The sequence below is a fragment of the Lepisma saccharinum genome, unplaced genomic scaffold (genome assembly GCF_977018435.1).
Source record: "Lepisma saccharinum unplaced genomic scaffold, izLepSacc3.1 HAP1_SCAFFOLD_710, whole genome shotgun sequence".
In the NCBI taxonomy this organism is placed as follows: domain Eukaryota; kingdom Metazoa; phylum Arthropoda; class Insecta; order Zygentoma; family Lepismatidae; genus Lepisma; species Lepisma saccharinum.
In genome coordinates this window covers 1-21142 of record NW_028143379.1, presented here as the reverse complement: position 1 = coordinate 21142, position 21142 = coordinate 1, and the positions used below count along the sequence as shown (strand labels likewise).

The 21142-nt window shown below is 45.5% G+C and overlaps 2 protein-coding genes across 2 annotated transcripts; both read right to left on the bottom strand.

Moving 5' to 3' along the window:
- Positions 1–3291: 3291 nt before the first annotated feature.
- Positions 3292–4617, bottom strand: LOC145983268 (uncharacterized protein F54H12.2-like). The gene has a single exon (XM_083116426.1). The coding sequence runs from the start codon at positions 4615–4617 to the stop codon at positions 3292–3294; it is 1326 nt and encodes a 441-aa protein (XP_082972552.1).
- Positions 4618–9212: 4595 nt separating this feature from the next.
- Positions 9213–11233, bottom strand: LOC145983267 (uncharacterized). The gene is made up of 2 exons (XM_083116425.1): positions 11209–11233; positions 9213–11077 (listed from the first exon to the last, which is right to left on the bottom strand). The coding sequence occupies exons 1-2, from the start codon at positions 11231–11233 to the stop codon at positions 9213–9215; spliced, it is 1890 nt and encodes a 629-aa protein (XP_082972551.1).
- Between the last annotated feature and the right edge of the window lie 9909 nt (positions 11234–21142).

The window sequence follows — 21142 nt, the reverse complement described above, 5'->3', positions numbered from 1 at the left end:
AGGCAAAGAATAGCGTATTCTGTCCTTTTATGCATTTAAAGATCTCTGCAAGAGGTTCATTTATCGTGGAGGGCATCTCCCCCAGATCGGCAACTAGCAGCAGGAACGTGTGGGGTGAGCAAAAACAATTCGCACGTGTGGCGAAAATCTGACAGTGTTGCAGCCCCAGGGTAAAAGCACCAGATGTAGTTTTTCCCTCCGCGCGGGAGAAATGACTTTCAGCAGCGGCGGTGTCGATGACTAGGCCAGCTGTCGCTCGGGAGGAGGGGGGAGCGACAGCGCTGCTGCCCCGCCAGATGTCGTGTTTTTCCTCTTCTTCGAGCCATTTCGCTCTTTCGCGAAGCAAGCCGGTGGGTCGACCACCTCGTGGATGTGTAGTGGTTAGCGCAGAGAGTCCGACCTGGTAGGAAAGAGAGAGAGAGAGAGAGAGAGAGAGAGAGAGGCGTCTGAGCCATATCTCTCGCTCTTTCTTCTCTCCAGTCGACCTAGTCTACTATGCTACGGCTAGGAGAGAGAGAGAGAGAGAATCACGCAAAGTTGCGTCCAATGGCGCCTTTGGCGCCATTGGACGGCCTTTGGCCGCCGCGCGCGCAGGGGGTTCCCTCGCTTTCGCTCTCTCCGTGCGTCTGGAAGGGATGCGTTGAAATGAAACACAACGGATATATGTGAACATATCATTTTAATTGCTCAAAACACACAAAAGCATACAAAATAAGAAATCATCATTAGCAGCAGCAGTATTCGTAGTAGTAGTAGTAGTTCAGGGTGCCACACAGGTAGTAGTCTTAATAGGCACGTTCTGCATCACCATTGCCATAAGTAGTTAAGGGGTGCCACAAGTAGTAGTAGTGGTAGAAGGCATGTTCTGCATCACCATCGACATAAGTAGTTAAGGGGTGTCCATGTCGTCAGTAGTAGTAGGTGTTGGTAGGTTCTGTCACTGCGCATGCCAACGTCGGAAGTAAGCCTTCATGATGGGGTGATACAGCTCCAGAAATTCTTCCCATTGTGCGGCTCTCATCACAACGCTTCCGTGCTCGTCCTGGAGGATCACCACAAAGTCACTCATGCAGTCTTTGACGATCACTCGGAACGTGGAGGTGATGACGAACTTGACGCTTCTGCGACGAGAACAATCCAGATGACGTTCGTGGAAAAGATGCAATATCGGTGACAGAGTCTTCACGAGCTCGATGTACTTGTCCGTGTCGAGAATCACCGTGGACTCATCCTTGCGAAAGACGACCGAAGTGGCATCCTGTTTGTCCACCACGGACACTTCCAGGCTCTCGTCAACGGCGAAAACGACCTTCTCCATGCTGCTGCAGTCACACACTGGGCGACGAACTCCTAGCTTTCACTATATTTATGGTTTCTGCAGCTGCGCACGCACGATGCGCAGAAGGTCGTTGTGGAAACGTTGAAGTATGGAGCGACGTGGAGGGGGAGGGGGAAGTATCTTGGTTATCCTGTCGTCCTCGGCGTGCCGTTGCACGCATGCTGAGACATGTTCGTGGAGATGCTCGTAGAAGGTCATGTATGCCGACAGAAGTCGTCTGATGCTCAGATAACGGTAGAATTCAGCTTCGTTCTAGTGGATCTTCCTATCGCCCACGATCAGCATTAGATGGTGTTTGGAGAACAACGTCATGGTACCGATGGCCATACACTTCTCCTGCTGATCTGCAACCTCGCCTTCTTCTTCCCCACCGGCGGCGATGTCCGGTTTCAGGTCGAAGCTGTACCTCTCGCCCGCCTTGAAGTATCGCGCCATAGGGGCGGGATCGAGCGCTAGGAATTTTCGGAACACGTTCCACTCGACGGCGATGTCCAGATATAGAGATCGAAGGAACACGCAAGGAACACATCCTGCTTCCCTGCTGCCGCCGCCGAAAACACGTCGATAACCGATCAGGATGCATTTGGTGTGCGACGGAGTGAGATACTCGATGCTGGGTAGGAGGAACAGACCGTCTCCACCGTCGGAACGTACTCTGCTGCTCTTTTTGGTCCCTTGGATGTAGGCGAAATCGTTGTCTTCTTCTTCGTCTGGTGCTCTCCCCCGGCTGTCGCCGCTCTCCGTCGCCGCCGCCGCCTCCGCTGTCAGCATCGCTGAACCTCTTCTTCGCACTTCCGTCTCCGACATCCTCCCTCTCCGCTCGACTCTCTGCCACATCCACGTCTCGCTCTCTGTACTTATGTGACTGCCGCTCCCGCTGCCAGCGCCGCCGTCGCCGCCACGTCATCGATGGGGTTGCGTCACCAGACTCACTGCTCGACGACGACGACATCTGCTGCTGAAACAACAAGGAGGAGGAGGGTGAGACAGCTCTGTTTTTGTCTTCTTTTTGTTACCAATCGTTGTTCATGATGATACGTCTGTCTTTTGTAATTTCCACCAATGCGTCGCTGAGCAGGTACTCGATGCTCGGACGGTGGGAACGTGATGTGCTTTGGAAATCGTTGTCTTTTTCTTCTGGTGCTTTCCCGCTGACGCTGCCGCCGCCGCCGCCGCTCTCAACCACAACCACCTTCTGCTCCATCAAAGCTGAATCTCTTCCTCTTCTTCGCACGTCCGTCTCCGACATCCTCCGCTCGACTCTGCCACATCCACGTCTCGCTCTCTGTACTTATGGAACTCGCTGTTCGACGTCATTTCCTGCTGCTGCAACAACAAGGAGGAGGAGGGGTGCGTTTGTGGCTGTTGTACCGTGGGCGACAGATCTGGTTGCAACGTGTCTGCAGTGGCGACGCTCTGCAGGGTGATCGGAAATAGTGGTTAAACAGGCGCACTACTTCCCGATCATTTTGCGTGAAACAATCGGTGAAATGCGAGTAAAACGGATATTCCGACGTTGACAGACATGCATGATGCAGGTACACGCAACAGTATTGTCCGCACACTGTGCTGAGGAAGCCCTGCAGTTGTCGAGAGTTGCTCCCCCACCGGATGCAATTGCGGTCCAAAAAGCGACGAAAGGAGGGTCGGATAGGTTCGATCCCGTAGGAATCAAAGTACCGTCCGTAACCCTGGGCGTCCACGTGTATGGCGACCCAATGTTGACCCTCTTTGCCGTATGGGTCGGTGTTGGCCACGAACACTGCAGGTTTCTTCACGACGACGACGTCGGCCAACATGTCGCTCGGATACACCCCTTGGAATGCAGCCCGGGTTACGTGGTTTCCAGCGAGGGCATCATGGATCTGGGTCGTGTTCATCGTCCAAATAGTTCACATGTGGGCAGTGAACACTGTTTTATAATTCTTCTTCTTCTTAGCGATCTGTGTGGACTACCCGTCGTGGTTAAAGATGACACGTCTGTCTTTTGTAATTTCCACCGATGCATCGTAGAGCAGGTAGATCAGACACGTCATCGCCCTGCTGAGAGGGTTCTTGAATCGTGCCTCGATGCGGAGTTCACCCTTTTCCGGAAGACTTCTACAGTTGTCGTCGGCGAGATCCGGTGTCAGTAGGTAACACAGCATGAAGTAACCGTTTGCAAACATCTCCCTGGTGATCATGTGACCTTTGTCGGAGTGATGGATGTTCGTCCCAGTGAAGAGTGTCTCGTAGCCTCGGGTGATCGCTCCACGCTCGAAATCCATTTCCAACGGTGCAGTCTGAACGAGTAGTTCTCTGACGTAGAGTGCAAAGTAGTTGAGGAACTCCGGCGTCAGGTGGAACGGGTTCGTGTTGGAAGTCCCCACGAACGCGTTGTTCGGCACCATTGTGAAGAGCAGGAAGGTCGGTATCGTGCCGTTGGTGATGTTCAATGTCAGCGACTTTCCGCCCGAAGGTACAGTGAAGGTTTTCAGCTCAGAACGCTTGAAAAAGTATTTTGCGTTGCTCTTCTGTAACGCCATGCTGTGCGCCACCAGGAACGATGGGCTGATCGTGAAGTGGTTCACGTAGAGAGCTGGTTTCAGGATCTGGATTGTCACCGGCGAGGTCGCACCTTCTCCCCAAATGTAGAATTCATTCTTCGCCTTGGTCAGCACCACCTTCATGTCCACGTCATTCAGAAGGTACCGCTCCTGATTGAAAAAGTCCACGTTGAGTCTCGAAATCAGTTCCACCTCATTCTGGATTTCGCTCGTGTCGGCATCGTTGGTGCTCCCACCTTGGGACAATTCCCAACGTTTCTTGAATCCTTCGTTCGTGGTCGTGTTGGGTTCGTTATTTGTGTCCAGGTAGAAACCACTCGACGTAAGGTGAGTGTGCAGAGCATCCTTTCCAAAGTTGACCACGTTGGTGAGATACGACTTATAGGGGTAATTGGTGCTAGAACCTGTCACCAACGTGTTGCTCAGGTAGACGCTAATTTGATTGAAGAGCGAGTGTTCCACATTGTTCACCACACCCCACTTCTTTGTTTCGGCTGCGTTGTATGTCAACAACGTTCCATCCGGTTTAGTCATCCGACACGTAACACCAAGACGTGTTGTTGGCAGCCATCTGTAGGAATTGCTTGGTCCCTTGCTGAGAAACTGATAAACGGTCGCATTGTCCATCGACGAGATGGGGTGACATATTTCCTGGAAGTTCCCTGTAATCGCCGTCTGGAGACATGGTTCCTCGAATATATCCATTTCCGGTAACATTCCCTCCATGGTCATTGCGCTCGCTCGCTCGCGAGATCCACGTCGGGTAGCACAAACCCTTCGACTGGAATCTTCGTCTTGGTTTCAGTGCCTTTATAACGTTCTAGTCTCTCTCTATACTAGGGTGCGGAGAATAGGTCCGTGAAGGTTCTTCGGTTGTGGCCGCGACGACGACGACGACGGTGCACTACGGTGGCTGTCCTTCGCCTCGTCGTCGTTGACGTCTTCCTTTTTGTGTTGCGTGCTGTTCTTCTTCTTCGTCCGACCAACCTCGTCGTCGTCGTCTTTCGTGCTCGTTTGCGTGGTCTGTTCAACCGCCTTCGTTTGATGCCCGAACCTGTCATCTGCTTCACTTTCGCCTCAGCCTTGTTCTGTAGATTTGTCCTGGACTCGTGCAGACGCTTCCGTACAATGTCGCGGACTGGTCCTTGCGACGTGGCGACATCTCCTAATATATTTGCTCCGGTCCGCAACACTTCCTTACCCAACGCTTTAGCACCAGACACCACCAGCGGTTTCACCGTGCGGAACAACCAGGGGAAAAAAGAACCTAATATGCCGTGTCCACGTTGGTACCTTCTTCCCTGGTAGTACGGACCCACACCGCGACCGGTTTGAGCCTGGAAGGTATAGTAGTCGACGATCGAATTGGTCATCGTGACGGACTTTCTCCGAATGTCCATCTCTACTAACGTCTCGATCTTTTAAGGATCTCTCTGCTGCCGCCTTTGTCGAAAGTGTAGCACCACTAGGGATGGTATGTTGTTGGCGTGAAAAGGTAAGGGTTCGTTTTTATCGTTCCGGAACTCGATGTCGATGGTTTCGAAGGTGTATTTGTCGAGCGGGTGTTAGTACACTCTGTCAAACTTGTGATGTGCCACGGTGCGGTTACCCAACATCGAAAAATCCTGGGAAATCACTCGCAACAGGCGGGACCTGACGTCCCCGGTGAATTGGTGTTCGATAATGTCGCAATACACAAAGACCAGTTGGCTGTTGAATGGTGTGACCGTGGGTGGGACACCGTGAAAGACGGATCTACCATCTTGATCCACCTTGTCGAGGTTGTATCTCAGGGCACTCGCGGTATTGATCATGTCGTTCTTTGTACCTTCCGCATCCCCCTTGTCCGGCAGGAGATTGTGAATGTTGGCCAACAGTTCGGTCGGGGAGGTGTACAGTTGCGGCGGTAGCTCCAGGATTTGATCGTGAAGACCGATCTTGATTGTGTTTCTTGTGGAGAGTACCTTCACGTTGTACGGGTAATTGTGAGATTTTCCACCTCCGCCGCCGCCGTCGTCGCCACTTTCATTCATCTTCCTTTTCTTGTGATCCGGTGGAGGCACACGTATCACGTTAGGGTCATCTTCCTTGGTCTTCTTGTCCTCACCACCACCACCACCACCACCAATATCATCTAATTTTCGTGACACAGATCCACGTCCTACGTTCGAGTCTTCCTCCTCCACTTCTTCCTCCTCAGGGGTGGGTATCAGCGTTTCTCCTGGAATCGGTAACGTCATGCCATAGTAGAGGTCGGCGTCATCTCTCTTTTCTCGGTCTCCACGCACTTTTTTCTTCTCCTTTCGTCATCCTCTTCGTCTTTGTGCACACCTTTCCCAAAGATTGCCTCTATGTTGGTGATGAAATCGTCGATGTAGGAGCGCATCTTCTTGCGAGGTTCGTGTTTCTGCGCATCGAACATCATCATCGTGAACTCCGCCACGTGGTCGTACTGCATGACAGGGAACTTCAAGAGTAGAGTCTCGTCCAAACGAACTACGTTGTCGAAATACAATGGGTAGAGAACCTCGGACAGACCCACTTCCCACCCCAGACCCAACTCTACGGGTTCCGGTAGTTTGGTCGTGTACCGGGCGATAGTGTTTCCGGGAAAATAATCCATTGAACTGTTGGACGGTAGGAACATCATAAATTCGTCGGACTCCATGGTTCTTGTTCTACCTCGTTCGCCGAATGTCCTCTTCGCCTACCCAGGAGGAAAATGACATGGGGTAGCCGAGCCACTTGACTTTATATTCGCGTTTCCCGTTACGAGTACGACGTTGAAGGATGCGTTCGATACGATACTCTTTGTCTGCGGGAACAATGATCTTCTGTAGTTCCTCAGCGTAAAAGGAACCCTCCAACACGTTTCCCTGTAGGTCCTCGACCAGATACACCGGTACAGGGTGGTGTTGTATCGTTCGGTGAACCTTGAAATGTTCACGCGACCAATTCGGTACATACCCCTTTTCGAAGGGGAGTTTCAACTTGCTCACACGAACCATGTCGCCCACTCGGAGATTTGTATTTGTTTTTGTAGCTTTCTGCATACCTCTCTCTCCTTTCGTCAGGTTTTTCCACACCGTGTATATGTTACCTTCGTTCACATCCGCTGGCTTCATGCCTACACTTCTGTGGTACGTGTGGTTGTACCCTTCCACGAGTCTCGGAAGAACGTCGGTGTACTTGTATGTACCGCGAGCTGTGAAGTACTTCCAGATTCGAGTCTTTAACGTTCTGTTAAATCGCTCCACAACGTTCGCTTTCATGTCCGTGTTTCTGGGTATCCGATGTTCTATCCCTTTCTCTTTCAGCAGTTTCTGGAAATGCGTGTTTTTAAATTCCGAACCTGCATCCGTCTGTAGAACCAAAGGTTTACGACCCTCCTCCTTCCGCAGTATGGCGGCGAAACCTCGTGTCACCTCCGGACCTGTTTTGTTTTTCAACGCCACGGCGGACGCGCGTTTTGAAAACACATCGATCACAGTCAACAGATACCTCCAACCACGATTGTACCTTTGAAGGTTTTGCATGTCGTTGAGATCCGCCTCCCACAGGTCGTCCATGTTTGTCACGTTGTACCTACTTCTGGGATAATGGATGCGTTTCGGTCGGTGCACGGTGTACGTATCCTGTTGTTGGAGCCACTCCCGCACCTTCTTCTTCGGTATACGTCTCCCTGTCGCTTCCCAGAGTTTCTCCGTCGTCGTGAAGGACTCCCCCTTCTCGGGAGCGTAGTAGACGTCGCGAAGCGTCTTGTTCACATCCTCAGCGGCTCCCATGCTACGTGTTTCGACCAAGGTCTCTTTGTTCCCACGGGTCGTCTTCGTAGTCGAAGTTTGATAGGTGTTCTCTCTTCTCTTTTCTTCTTCTTAACTCTCCGTTTCTCCTCCTCCTCTTCTTCTTCCGTTGATTCAAACTCCTCCTCCCCCCCACTTTAGGCCACGACCACCGTTCCGTCTGTGCGAATGGAAACTGTCTCGGTGGTGTCTCGATCTTTTTATCTTCTTCTCGTTTCACCTTTGCTGGCGTCGCGCTCTCTCCACCACCATCACCTTCCACCACAACAGGTATGCTCACCGGTACCTCCCCTCTCCGAATCACGCGCAGATACTTGTCCAAGGTCTGTCGATGCAGTGACCATTTTTGGTGATCGTCCATGATTTTAGAGCGAAGGATTTTTTGCATCTCCTGATCGAGATCCGACAGTTGCGCATTCAGGTCGTTGCCTTTTAACTTGTCGAACTGATCCGGGGTCATCATGATCAGTTTTCTGTACTGTGTCGACGACGCCATGTCTCTCTCACCGATTCAGGAGTGTTCCCAGCAGACCGCTAATCACGCTGCCCAACAGCACAGGAAGGAACCCTCCTTTTTGCACAAGAAGACGTTTTCGATGCCGCAGCGGCACCTTCTTGCTGGCGAGTTTCCGCAACACGTTTTTGTACTGTCTCAACTTGCGCTTGACCACCTTCGTAACGGGTACGTTCTTGTTCAACACGTTCAGGCAACACTCGGATAGGGCGTTCACCAGCTTCGGATCCGCCTCCTTGAGGATGGCCTTGCGAATCCGTGGGTTCGACGTTCGGAGAGTATGTAAAAGCGCTTTATTGGATCGTATATATTTGCTCATCTCGGTCGTACGACAGACATCGATCGGGGTCGGGAACGTGAACCGCACAGTACCTGTATCTTTTTGGAAACAGCTCCGAACGTATACGTAGAGGCTCCGGTGTGTCCTGCGTGAAGTCCAGGAAACAATAACTGTATGGTTGTCGGGTGATATCGTTAAATACCTTTTCGAAGCATCGCCACTTGGAAGGGTATATTTGTCGCGCCAACGTCGACACCTGCAGATGGTCCCTCGGGTTCTTGAAGATCACCATGTAGTTAGCGTTTAGGGCGATATCTCGCGATTGGGAACCTTTAGGAAATAAATTCTGAGTCAAAAGAATGACGCTGATTCGGTCGTGATGAGACATTTTGGTGAACAGGTCGGACACCTCGTGTGCGTTGTAGGCATCGTTCATAAGGTCGTCCAGGATCACCAGACATGGAGGGTTGGACCTCAAATCGTCGTAATTCGGCATACCGTTATGTTGTTCCACACCTTCCACTTTGGGTGGTGCGAAGTTTGATCCCGTGCACCACACAATCCTCTTGAATCCTCCTCCATCGATAAGTTCACCTCTATTGCGCAACAGGTTCAACACAAAAGTCGACTTGCCGCAACCACTAGGACCAGCCACGATGCATCGGAACGGTTGTTTCCATTGGAGAACCATCGTCTCGTCTGTGTCTTTCACCGCATTTCCACCGTTTTTCTATTCCTCACCCTCCTGGACGCTACGGTAGCCGTATGGTAGGGTGTCCAACGTGGAATCTCTTATCCGTCGTTTTGTATTCACCACCTGATATGTTTTTTCCTGAGGTTCTGTCACTAGCACGAAACGTCGTTTATTCGCAATCCGTCTGGGGTATCGGATGACCATCTTCTTTTTGTCGTTCATGTGCAGCACAAAATCTTTCACCACATCAAAGTTCAATTTCGAACTCGCGGCGTGGTCCAACGTGATACCCTTCATTTTTACCACGTGGAACTCCTTTCTCTTTGTTGGGGACCACACCTTCAGAGCGTAATTCTTCGGACCGCCGGACACAAACTCCCTAATGTAGGCACCTTCGCCGAATTCCGACATTTCGTCCGTCAAATCTCCCAGGTGGTCGCCCAACCATAGTTTCCCGCGTGATCGTCTGGTCTCGCGAAATATCACGCTGTCCGTGTCGCAGTACAATATATCTTCCCCCACAGCGTCCAACAGTTTGTACAGACGGATCCTGGCGAACGTTGTCGTGTACGCACCTATTGCGACGTTTACTTTGCTGTATTGAGGTGCACACTCGTTCAGGTAGTCCCAACTCACAATCACCGTGTCATCGTTGACAAACAACACCTGCTTCACGTTGACACCGGGTTCCGTCAACTTTTCAAAGACATCCCGGGGTTCTCGTATGATCGACGTCTGTGGTTTGTTACTGTTCTGTTCAAATTTACCCCAAAGCGAGTTCAGGCACAACTTTGCAACAGCACGCAGTCCTGGATTCTTGTCGATACGCTCCTTACGTAATTCGATCCCTTCGTGCTCTTTGTAGGTACCAATATACTCCTCCTTCTCATCGTCCGTGCACCACACTGGCCAACCACTACTCTCCTGTTTGATTTGTAGAAACGTGTTCACGTACTGAGCGAATAAACCCCCTTCACCTGTCGTCGGGTCGTAGACGCTCACCTCGTACCTCCACACTTCGTACACATCCTGAATCTTGTAGCCCTTCTCGACGGCGAGGCGAACTTCATCCAGCACCCACGTTCCCGTGATTGCTCTCTCCGCATCCGTGTGGTCGCACTCTCCTTCTTGTCGGAGCCCCGTTGCGCAACTCCAACACAACGGAAACAACAGTTTCCCTCCCGTCTTCATAGGCAGCACTGGAATGTATAGGTTTCGCGGCGGAAGCACTCGGAGTTTGGCTATGCCGTCCATTTCCAATACCTCCTTTGGTGTCGGTGCTGATGCACCGAACAGAACCTCTGGGTGTCCCACGGGTGCCTTGGCGAACTTATTCACGGTCGGGTACAGCGATGTAATGTCGTAGTAGCGTATTTTTTCCTCCTCCTCGCCGGCGCCAACCACTCCTCGCATTTTAAACACCTCCACCCTACCTCCATACAACGCATCCCTCGCCACCAGCGGAGAACTTCGAAAAAACGGATGTTCTTCCAGTTCGCGGCTGAGGTCGGGTCGGTCCCGCAATATTTCGCGGAACGTGCACTCCCAAATTTCCACCACAGTATAGCCCAATAGGCGAAAGTTCGATGTCACCCTCTGCGTTCGCTCGTATCGAGCACCCATCGTATCCGTCGGGTCGGATTGGATATTCTTCGACACGGGTCTCGATCGCTCCTTATAGCAGGATGGGCAGCCGTGAAAATAGCACCCGTGGAACTGGTAGATGGTCCTTGTGGTTTTGTCGTACCCATCCACGGCGATGCCATTCACTGCCACGTGCTCCCTTTCTTTACCGGCATACTCCAACTCTACATTCTCCGACTTCTCCAGATGCAGCAACCACTTCAGCGCGATCTTGCTCTGATTACTCACATTGCGGTAGCCGTCACGTGGAATCACGCCTATGGTGTTGTCCGAGAGGAAATGTCTTCGGTACGCCAGGGAGCATGCCGACGGAAATACTCAGGATCTGACTCTTTGTCGGCATACATCCGACCGATCACCAGGGCTTTGGCCAGACATATCTTCTCACCTCTGATCTCGCTCTTCACAGTCATCACACTTTTTTCACTTTTGCGTATCTCTCGTGCGCTACAAGACCGCGCGAGTTCAGTTTTTGTCCGTAACCGACAGGCATGGCAATCACGGACACACGCAGCTGTAGAAGGTCCGTCGACAAAAACGTGGCGTTCGATTGCAACACCCTGGCGACCACATTCCATAACATATCAGCACCCAGTTGGTCGATTCTCCGTAACGACAAACCAATTGGTCGAACCGACTCGTCAGACTTGTTCTCCAGCACCACGCCCACTTTGTCCGACGGTTTGTGTCGATCCACGATGTGGTTCAGCACAGCATCCAACCCCTCGTGCACCCAACTCATGGCATCTCCGCTCTCGTCCGGCGACCTGAAGGTAAAGGTCGTCGTAGTGCACGTAGCGTTATACTTTTTCACTCGACGAACATTCATTTCTTTGATGTCCACATACTTCGTATGGGGTGCCATTTCCCGTCCTTCTTCTTTTTCTTCCTCTTCGTCGTCTCCTACCAGGAAATCGCGGTCGCCGCCTGTGTCGTCATCCCTCCTACTGGACGACGTTCCCGCACCCTCCTGGTTTCCGTCCAAACTACGCACTTCGGACATCAAACGTTCCAGCAAATCAAGACGTCGGCATGGTTCGCCACGACCCATCATCGGATAATCTCCTGTAGAATCATCCTCTTCCTCTCCGATCCTCCACCTTCTCCCCTTTCATATTGGTCCAACAGAATATCGCAGGCGCTCACGTATATCACCCGATTTCAACAACACCATAGTGTACTGGTTGACCTGTGGTCCTCCCTACCGCAAAAGATGCTCACACCGATCGACGGTCCCTTATATCCTACCCAAACTCCAGGGATCGCGCGCGCATGCGCATCTACAGCTGCAGAGCAAGTCATTCGATCCGCGCATCCCCCCCTCCATGTAGGACTGCCTTGACGGGGCGAGGGGGCTTAGTAGGGAGGTCAAATTCATCTCATCATTTCACCCATTCTTCATATCCATATCTCACGTTTTTCACCATTCCATCACGTCATTCATCTCCATATCTTTGACCTCCCTCTAAGAAACTAAGGTAGGGAGGTCATTTTCATCTCATCATTTCACTCATTCTTCACATCCATATCTCACGTTTTCACCATTCCATCACGTCATTCATCTCCATATCTTTGACCTCCCTATAACTAAGGGTCCTGCTAGAGGAGACAACCTCGATAAAAAAACCCTATCCCAAGGTGTGAGTTGCACGTGCCGATGGGACAGTGTTGGCTGCAGGGGTAGGTGCAGTCGCGAACGTGGCCTCGGGGATTTCGGTTTGGTCCTCGAGTAGCCTCCATTTTTGGGGGTAGGCCTTCCTCGGCATAGAGGGCATGTCGAGGCGACAATTTATGGACCCTCCTATATAAATTTATTTTGTATATGGGTACAAAAAACAACTCAAACGGGGGGAAACCCCCAAAACGAGCGCGACCTTCGAGCCCGCTCCAAGTAGTGGAAAAGACAAGTAACGTGCCACGTTACCTTGTTATCAGTATTGTTGAGAAGACCGATAGTAAGGATGTTTCTGCAACAACAAAGAAACACGGAGCTGCTACATTGAAGGACTTGTCACCATTCCTTATCAAGAAACAGCTAGACTTCGCCGCTGGTTCCGATGTTCCAGAAATAAAGAAACTGAGAAACGGGAGTCTACTTATCCAGACCAGCACAGATCGCCAGACCAACAACCTTTTGAAGTTACGATCTTTGGGCCATTTCACTGTTAATGTTGAACCCCATCGTCAACTTAACAGTAGTAAAGGTGTGATTCACCACTGGGATCTGCTAAATGCTGAGGAGGAAGAGATCCTTGAAGCACTCTCAGACCAACATGTCACCGCAGTGCAGCGAATCAAGACGCGAAAATCCGGAGAACTTGTGCCAACTGCTTCGATTATACTAACATTCCAAACGACCACTCTCCCAGATATTGTACGGGCTGGATATTTGAGATTAAAAGTCCGACCATACATCCCTAACCCGATGCGATGTTTCAAATGCCAGCACTTTGGGCACACTCAGCCTTCCTGCAAGGCCACTACCGCCCTTTGTGGTAAGTGTAGTCTGCCTGATCATGGGACCGAACCTTGTTCTTCTGGTCCCAAATGCATTAATTGCCAAGGCGAGCACCCAGTCTGGCATCGTGACTGCCCCTCTTTCCAACAAGAGAAGAAAATCAGAGAGTTGGTCGTCACAGAGAAAATCTCTGCTGGCGAAGCAAAACAACGTCTCCGGGAAAGTATACGCACCACTTTACCTGTGCCATTCGCTACAGTTGCTGCAGCTGCTCCTACCCGCCGCAGTGAGTAGTTGTATTTGTGGTATTATAAACCCGAGAAAGGAAGAGCCCCCCTCAAGCAGATTTACCTACACTTAAACCTAGTTCAACATGCCCATATGAGCTTTTTGCTCAAGTGTGGAACCCCCTCTAATCCAAGATTTTTGTAAAAATGCCCTCGGGAAGTTCCTGAGAAAGGAAGAGCCCCCTCAGATTTATTTGCCCATACTTACAAAAGGCACTTCTGTGAGATTGTTGTCCATAAACTTGTTAAAAATATGCCCCTCTTGATATTTTTTTTGGCCACACTTAAAACTAGGCCAGGACACACACACCCACACCCACCCACACCCACACCCACACCCAACTGATATTTTTTATTAAGTATAGAGTTTTGATTTGAACCCCAAGAAATTTTATATAAATACCAAAGCCAAAAATATTAAGACACATACACACATACACACATACAAAATATACAAAGCACAGTGCTGAACCCAACTGATATTTTTATCCAGCATAGAGTTTTGATTTGAACCCCAAGAAATTGTATATAATAAACAACAACAAAAATGCCGAATCAAAAATATTGCAATCAATGCAATAAGAATATATCCATCCCCAATTGGGTTAAGCATCAAATGAATTGTAATCCAGACAAAAACAGAATTATCACAAAAATTTGCCCCAAATGCCATAGAGAATATAGCATGCAATACTTCACATATAAACATACAGATACTTCTGCACAGTCATCAATATTTCCAAACAAAATTGATTGGAAATATTTGTGTGATTGCCCTGTATAGCTTGGATTGCAAGGCCATATTTTGTAATTTTCTAGACCAGGAACTTGACCCTGTGCACCAGAAACAGGCTCTCCACAAATTATGTGAACATCATGGAGCACATAATATATTTTACAATTGAGAATCTCAATTTAAATTCAGGAACAAGAGATTTGGATTTGATGTATCTGGAAATATTTTTGCATCTTGAATCAACCTGCAAACAATATTACATGTTAGGCTGGGCTATTTCAACAGCAGTAAATATTTACCAAATGTTTCAACGTTAAAAAACAATCAGAATAATATCTTCCAGGAAATATAGATACCTGAACATGCAAACATATTTTGAAAGAAGAAACATTGCAAGATATATAAAATCAGACAACCTGTTGGATTGTTTTAGGGAAAAATTTGAAAATCTATCAGAGTATGATTTTTTTAAAGTGCAAAATGAAACAGAAGCAAGATGGGTACTTGACAGTGATGTTGGGTTTGGGTATGTGAGCATAGAATTGGGTTCTGAATATGATGATTTTGAATCCAATACATACTGGCATAGAATTGATGCATACCTGTTGCATTGTTATTGGGGAAAATATGTTGCTTTTTTTACAAAAAGTACTTCAAGTTTAGAAAAATTTAGGTTTTACAAATTTTTCCATGATCATAGAATTTATACAAACAGCAGGTGGCCTGTTGATGACATAACATTGGACACAACAATTTCCATACTTGATGAGGCAGGAAAATTGGATGTAAATTCTGGTTTATATTTTAATGAGTTGATTATGTACCTGCTTAAAAACAATATCAATTCTGGCTCATTCAATACAAGATGGACTTAAATAATTAGAGTTTTTACACAAAATATTTTTTTTGTAGATGGAACCTCCACCAGATTATAATCTATTCTATGGAGATTATGTTTATACAGGCCCATTGTTTGAGTATAAGAGTAATTTGCTCATCACACTTGACAGATAGGATAGGAAAATTGCACAGAGACGTGCTAACAATTTCAAGTTCCTTGAGTGGGAATATGTTGTTTCTAAGATCAGCATTGATTCTGTAGTACAGCATTGCTGTGGAACATGTTAAGTCCCTGGATTCTGTCACACCTATTCTAATACAATTAATATCACAAGTACTATTACAAGGCACGCACCGCATAAAATCATAATTCCAAGAGAGTGGCATGGAGTAATTATTTTTCCACGATTCCAAATCTAACATACTGCAATTGGAGCTTCAACAATTCGGGACTGTGCAATATATTGTCTACAAATGTATGAAAAATAATATTGTACGGGTTGCAAACAAAACTCCCAAAGCTTATGTATTTCAGGTTTCTTAAATTTGAAACAGAATCCAAACTGTCTGGAAGTTCATAAAAGTGAAGCCATTCTACATTCTATCTCAGCTTCTGCATGATATATTTGAGCAAGAGGTGATGTGTTTATAATATATGTTGGTATAGAGGTTTGTTCTGAGTATCTTATCAATTATGAACAGCTCTGCTGCATGTTGTGATGATGAATATCTAGTCCCTAAACCTAACAGAGCTGTGCAGTGATGTTGTTATTGGGAACAGGATTCAAATCCTACACAGATTTATGGATAGAAGTGAAGAATTAATTTTTGCCATGAAATTATATCTAGATCTCTGTGCAATAATACTGTTATTGGGAACAGGATTCAAATCCTACACAGATATAGATTCTTGCTGAGCTTAATAGGTGATTGTTATGGAAGATATTCAATATTTCTGCTGTTATTAGGTACAAAATTCAATTACACAATAATATCTAGATAAATAATAATGCATACAGAACTGTGGTTTCTATAAATCTATACTCAATATCCCTATACCTGACAGCTGTGCGGTGATGCTGTTATTGGGAACAAGATTCAAATCCCACACAGAAACAGATTTTTGCTGGGCTTAGAACTATTATGGATAGGTGATTGCCATGAAATAATATCCCTATACCTGACAGAGCTGTGCAGTGATGCTGTTATTGGGAACAATTTTAACAGAGCTGTGGTTTCCATAAATCTATACTCAATATCCCTATACCTGACAGAGCTGTGTAGTGATGCTGTTATTGGAACAGGATTCAAATATACAGATCCTTGCTAAACTTAGAACTATGCCATGAACAAAACTGTGCGGTGATATAATTATTGGGAACAAGCTTCAAAACCTCGCACAATGCTGAGCTTAGAGTAAAGATACCAGTGATATAATTATTGGGAACAGGATTCAAATTTTGGAACTATTATGGATAGGTGATTACCATGAAGATACTCAATATTTTTGTTATTAGGTATAAATATTATTTCATTCAATTCTTCACCTCCATATCTATAACATCTCTGTGTAATTCCATAGCAGTTCCATGATCGGCTCACAAACAAATCTCATCTAACAGTTCCATAACAGTTCCATGCTCAGCTCTGTGTCTGTGTGAGGCAAGCACAGCTCTGTTAGAGATAGGGATTAAAAATTATTTCATTCTTCACAAATAAATCTCATCTAACAGTTCCATGCTCAGCTCTGTCTGTGTGGGGATTTGTGCCTAATAACATCAAAAACAACACATGTAGAGAATAAATTTCACAGAGCTGTTATGGATATGGAGGTGAAGAATTGAATGAAATAATATTTATACCCATCTACTCTGTCTCTAATGTTGCTGTACAAATCCCACACAGACACAAAGCTGAGCATGGAACTGTTATGGAATTGTTAGATGAGATTTGTTTGTGAAGAATGAAATTTAAATCTATACTTAATATTCCTATATTTAACAGAGCTGTGCTTGCCTCACACAGACACAGAGCTGAACATGGAACTGTTATGGAATTGTTAGATGAGATTTGTTTGTGAAGAATGAAATTTAGATCTATACTTAATATTCCTATCATGTTTCAGAGCTGTGCTTGCCTCACACAGACACAGAGCTGAGCATGGAACTGTTATGGAATTGTTAGATGAGATTTGTTTGTGAAGAATGAAATAATTTTTAAATTTATACTTAATATCCCTATCTGCTAGCTGAGCATGGAACTGTTATGGAATTGTGAAGAATTGAATATTCTGTCTCTAACAGAGCTGTGTTGTTTTGATGTTATTAGGTACAAATCCCCACACAGACACAGAGCTGAGCATGGAATTGTTAGATGAGATTTGTTTGTGAAGAATAAAATAATTTCTAGATGTTTCAATACTCAATATCCCTATCTCTAACAGAGCTGTGCTTGCCTCACACAGACACAGAGCTGTTATGAAGAAATAAATAAAATAATATTTATACCTATTTGCTCTGTCTCTAACAGAGCAGCTGTGCTGTACTGATGTTATTAGGTACAAATCCTCGCACAGACACAGAGCTGAGCATGGAATTGTTAGATGAGATTTGTTTGTGAAGAATAATTTCTAGATGTTTCAATAATAATATAATTAAATCATCCCTATCTCTAACAGAGCTGCTGTGCTGTACTGATGTTATTAGGTACAAATCCTCCTCGCACAGACACAGAGCTGAGCATGGAATTGTTAGATGAGATTTGTTTGTGAAGAATAAGCCTTGTTGATATTTCCTCAAGACAGGAAATTTGTGACAATATTTGTATCACCGACAGGAATAATTATTACAAGATTACAGATCACAGAACATGTGGCAAATATTATTATAGTAATAGCCCATATGTTGCAGAGTATGTATACAGGAAAGTATTTGTAACAGCAGAGCTTGAAAAATACAGAAACACATCCAAATTATATTTTATTAGGGCTTTTGCTGAGATTCAGATCCCACCCAGTAAGGTTTCAAAACAATGTGCATATCTCAAGCCGGGAGGCACAGATCCTATGTGATTGCCAGATTTGTACCTATCTATACCGGGAACAGGCCTCAAACACAGACACAGGGCCATGCTGAGATTTTTTGCTATGCTCAATTATACAATTGGAAAAAATAAAATTTATTAACAGAGCTGTGCTTGCCTCACACAGACACAGAGCTGAGTATGGAACTGTTATGGAATTGTTAAATGAGATTTGTTTGTGAAGAATGAAATAATTTTTAAATTTATACTTAATATCCCTATCTGCTAGCTGAGCATGGAACTGTTATGGAATTGTGAAGAATTGAACTAGTTAGAATTGAACAATGTTTTTATCACCGACAGGAATAATTATTACAAGATTACTTATAATCACAGAACATGTGGCAAATATTATTATAGTGATAGCCCAGTATGTATACAGGGAAGTGTTTGTAACAGCAGAGCTTGAAAGTTATCATATCTTATAGGGGGGTTTGTTCTGAATACAATTATATCCTATCAATTATGATCCCTGACACAGCTCCGCTGTGATTAGGGCTTTTGCTGAGATTCAGATCCCACCTCAAAACAATATGCATAGTCCCTTTCTTCTCAAGCCGGGAGGCACAGATCCTATTTCAAATCTACCTATACCGGGAACAGGCCTCAAATCTCACACAGACACAGGGCCATGCTGAGATTTTTTTTTGGCAAAAAACACAATTTCATGCCACACATTGGGAGATGTGAAGAATTGGACAAGCTTTAAATCCCACACAAATACAGAGTTGAAACTGTCATGGCATAGGGATGAAATAACATCTAGACACTCAATAGATAGGAGGAATTGTTATAGTTGTTAGATGTGAAGAATTAATTATACCCTAACTGTTAGTCCCTATCTCAGAGCTGTGCTCTGTACAAATCCCACACAGGAACTGTTATGAAACTACACAGACACAGAGCCTTGCTGAGCATGAAACTGTTATGGGAATTGTTAGATGTGAAGATCTATTATAAACACAGAGCTGTTATGGATATGGAGGTGAAGAATTGAATAAAATAATATTTATACCCATCTACTCTGTCTCTAATGTTGCTGTACAAATCCCACACAGATACAAGCTGAGCATGGAACTGCTATGGAATTGTTAGAAGAGATTTGTTTGTGAAGAATAAAATAATTTTTAAATTTATATAATATCCCTATCTGCTCTACATAGACACAGAGCTGAGCATGGAACTGTTATGGAATTACACAGAGATGTTATGGATATGGATATGAAGAATTGAACTAACAGAGCTGTGTTGTTTTTGATGTTATTAGGCACAAATCCCCACACAGACAGAGCTGAGCATGGAACTGTTAGATGAGATTTATTTGTGAAGAATAAAATAATTTTTAATCCCTATCTCTAACAGAGCTGTGCTTGCCTCACACAGACAGAGCTGAGCATGGAACTGTTATGGAACTGTTAGATGAGATTTGTTTGTGAGCTGATCATGGAACTGTTATGGAATTACACAGAGATGTTATAGATATGGAGGTGAAGAATTGAATGAAATAATATTTATACCTAATAACAAAAATATTGAGTATCTTCATGGTAATCACCTATCCATAATAGTTCCAAAATTTGAATCCTGTTCCCAATAATTATATCACTGGTATCTTCACTCTAAGCTCAGCATTGTGCGAGGTTTTGAAGCTTGTTCCCAATAATTATATCACCGCACAGTTTTGTTCATGGCATAGTTCTAAGTTTAGCAAGGATCTGTATATTTGAATCCTGTTCCAATAACAGCATCACTGCACAGCTCTGTCAGGTATAGGGATATTGAGTATAGATTTATAGAAACCACAGCTCTGTTAAAATTGTTCCCAATAACAGCATCACTGCACAGCTGTCAGGTATAGGGATATTGAGTATAGATTTATAGAAACCACAGTTCTATATGCATTATTATTTATCTAGATATTATTGTGTAATTGAATTTTGTACCTAATAACAGCAGAAATATTGAATATCTTCCATAACAATCACCTATTAAGCTCAGCAAGAATCTCTATCTGTGTAGGATTTGAATCCTGTTCCCAATAACAGCATTATTGCACAGGGATATTGATATGATTTCATGGTAAAAATTAATTCTTCACTCCTATCCATAAATCTGTGTAGGATTTGAATCCTGTTCCCAATAACAACATCACTGCACAGCTCTGTTAGGTTTAGGGACTAGATATTCATCATCACAACATGCAGCAGAGCTGTTCATAATTGATAAGATACTCAGAACAAACCTCTATACCAACAAATATTATAAACACATCACCTCTTGCTCAAATATATCATGCAGAAGCTGAGATAGAATGTAGAATGGCTTCACTTTTATGAACTTCCAGACAGTTTGGATTCTGTTTCAAATTTCAGGAACCTGAAACACATAAGCTTTGGGAGTTTTGTTTGCAACCCGTACAATATTATTTTTCATACATTTGTAGACAATATATTGCACAGTCCCGAATTGTTGAAGCTCCAAGTGCAGTATGTTTGATATGGAATCGTGGAATCCATGCCATTGCTTGGAATTATGATTTTATGCGTGCCTTGTGATATTAATTGTATTAGAATAGGTGTGACAGAATCCAGGGACTTAACATGTTCCACAGCAATGCTATACTACAAAATTAATACTGATCTTAGAAACAACATATTCCCACTCAGGGGACTTGAAATTGTTAGCAAAAAAAATATTGTTAGCACGTCCCTGTGCAATATTTTGTGTAAAAACTCTAATTATTTAAGTCCATCTTGTATTGAATGAGCCAGAATTGATATTGTTTTTAAGCAGGTACATAATCAACTCATTAAAATATAAACCAGAATTTACATCCAATTTTCCTGCCTCATCAAGTATGGAAATTGTTGTGTCATCAACAGGCCACCTGCTGTTTGTATAAATTCTATGATCATGGAAA

Coding starts and splice junctions, on each gene's coding strand:
- LOC145983267 (XM_083116425.1), bottom strand. CDS start 11,233: ATGACTGTGAAGAGCGAGATCAGAG. Junction 11,078..11,208: donor TGTGAAGAGCGAGATCAGAG/GTGAGAAGATAT, acceptor ACAACACCATAG/GCGTGATTCCACGTGACGGC.
- LOC145983268 (XM_083116426.1), bottom strand. CDS start 4,617: ATGACCATGGAGGGAATGTTACCGGAAATGGATATATTCGAGGAACCA.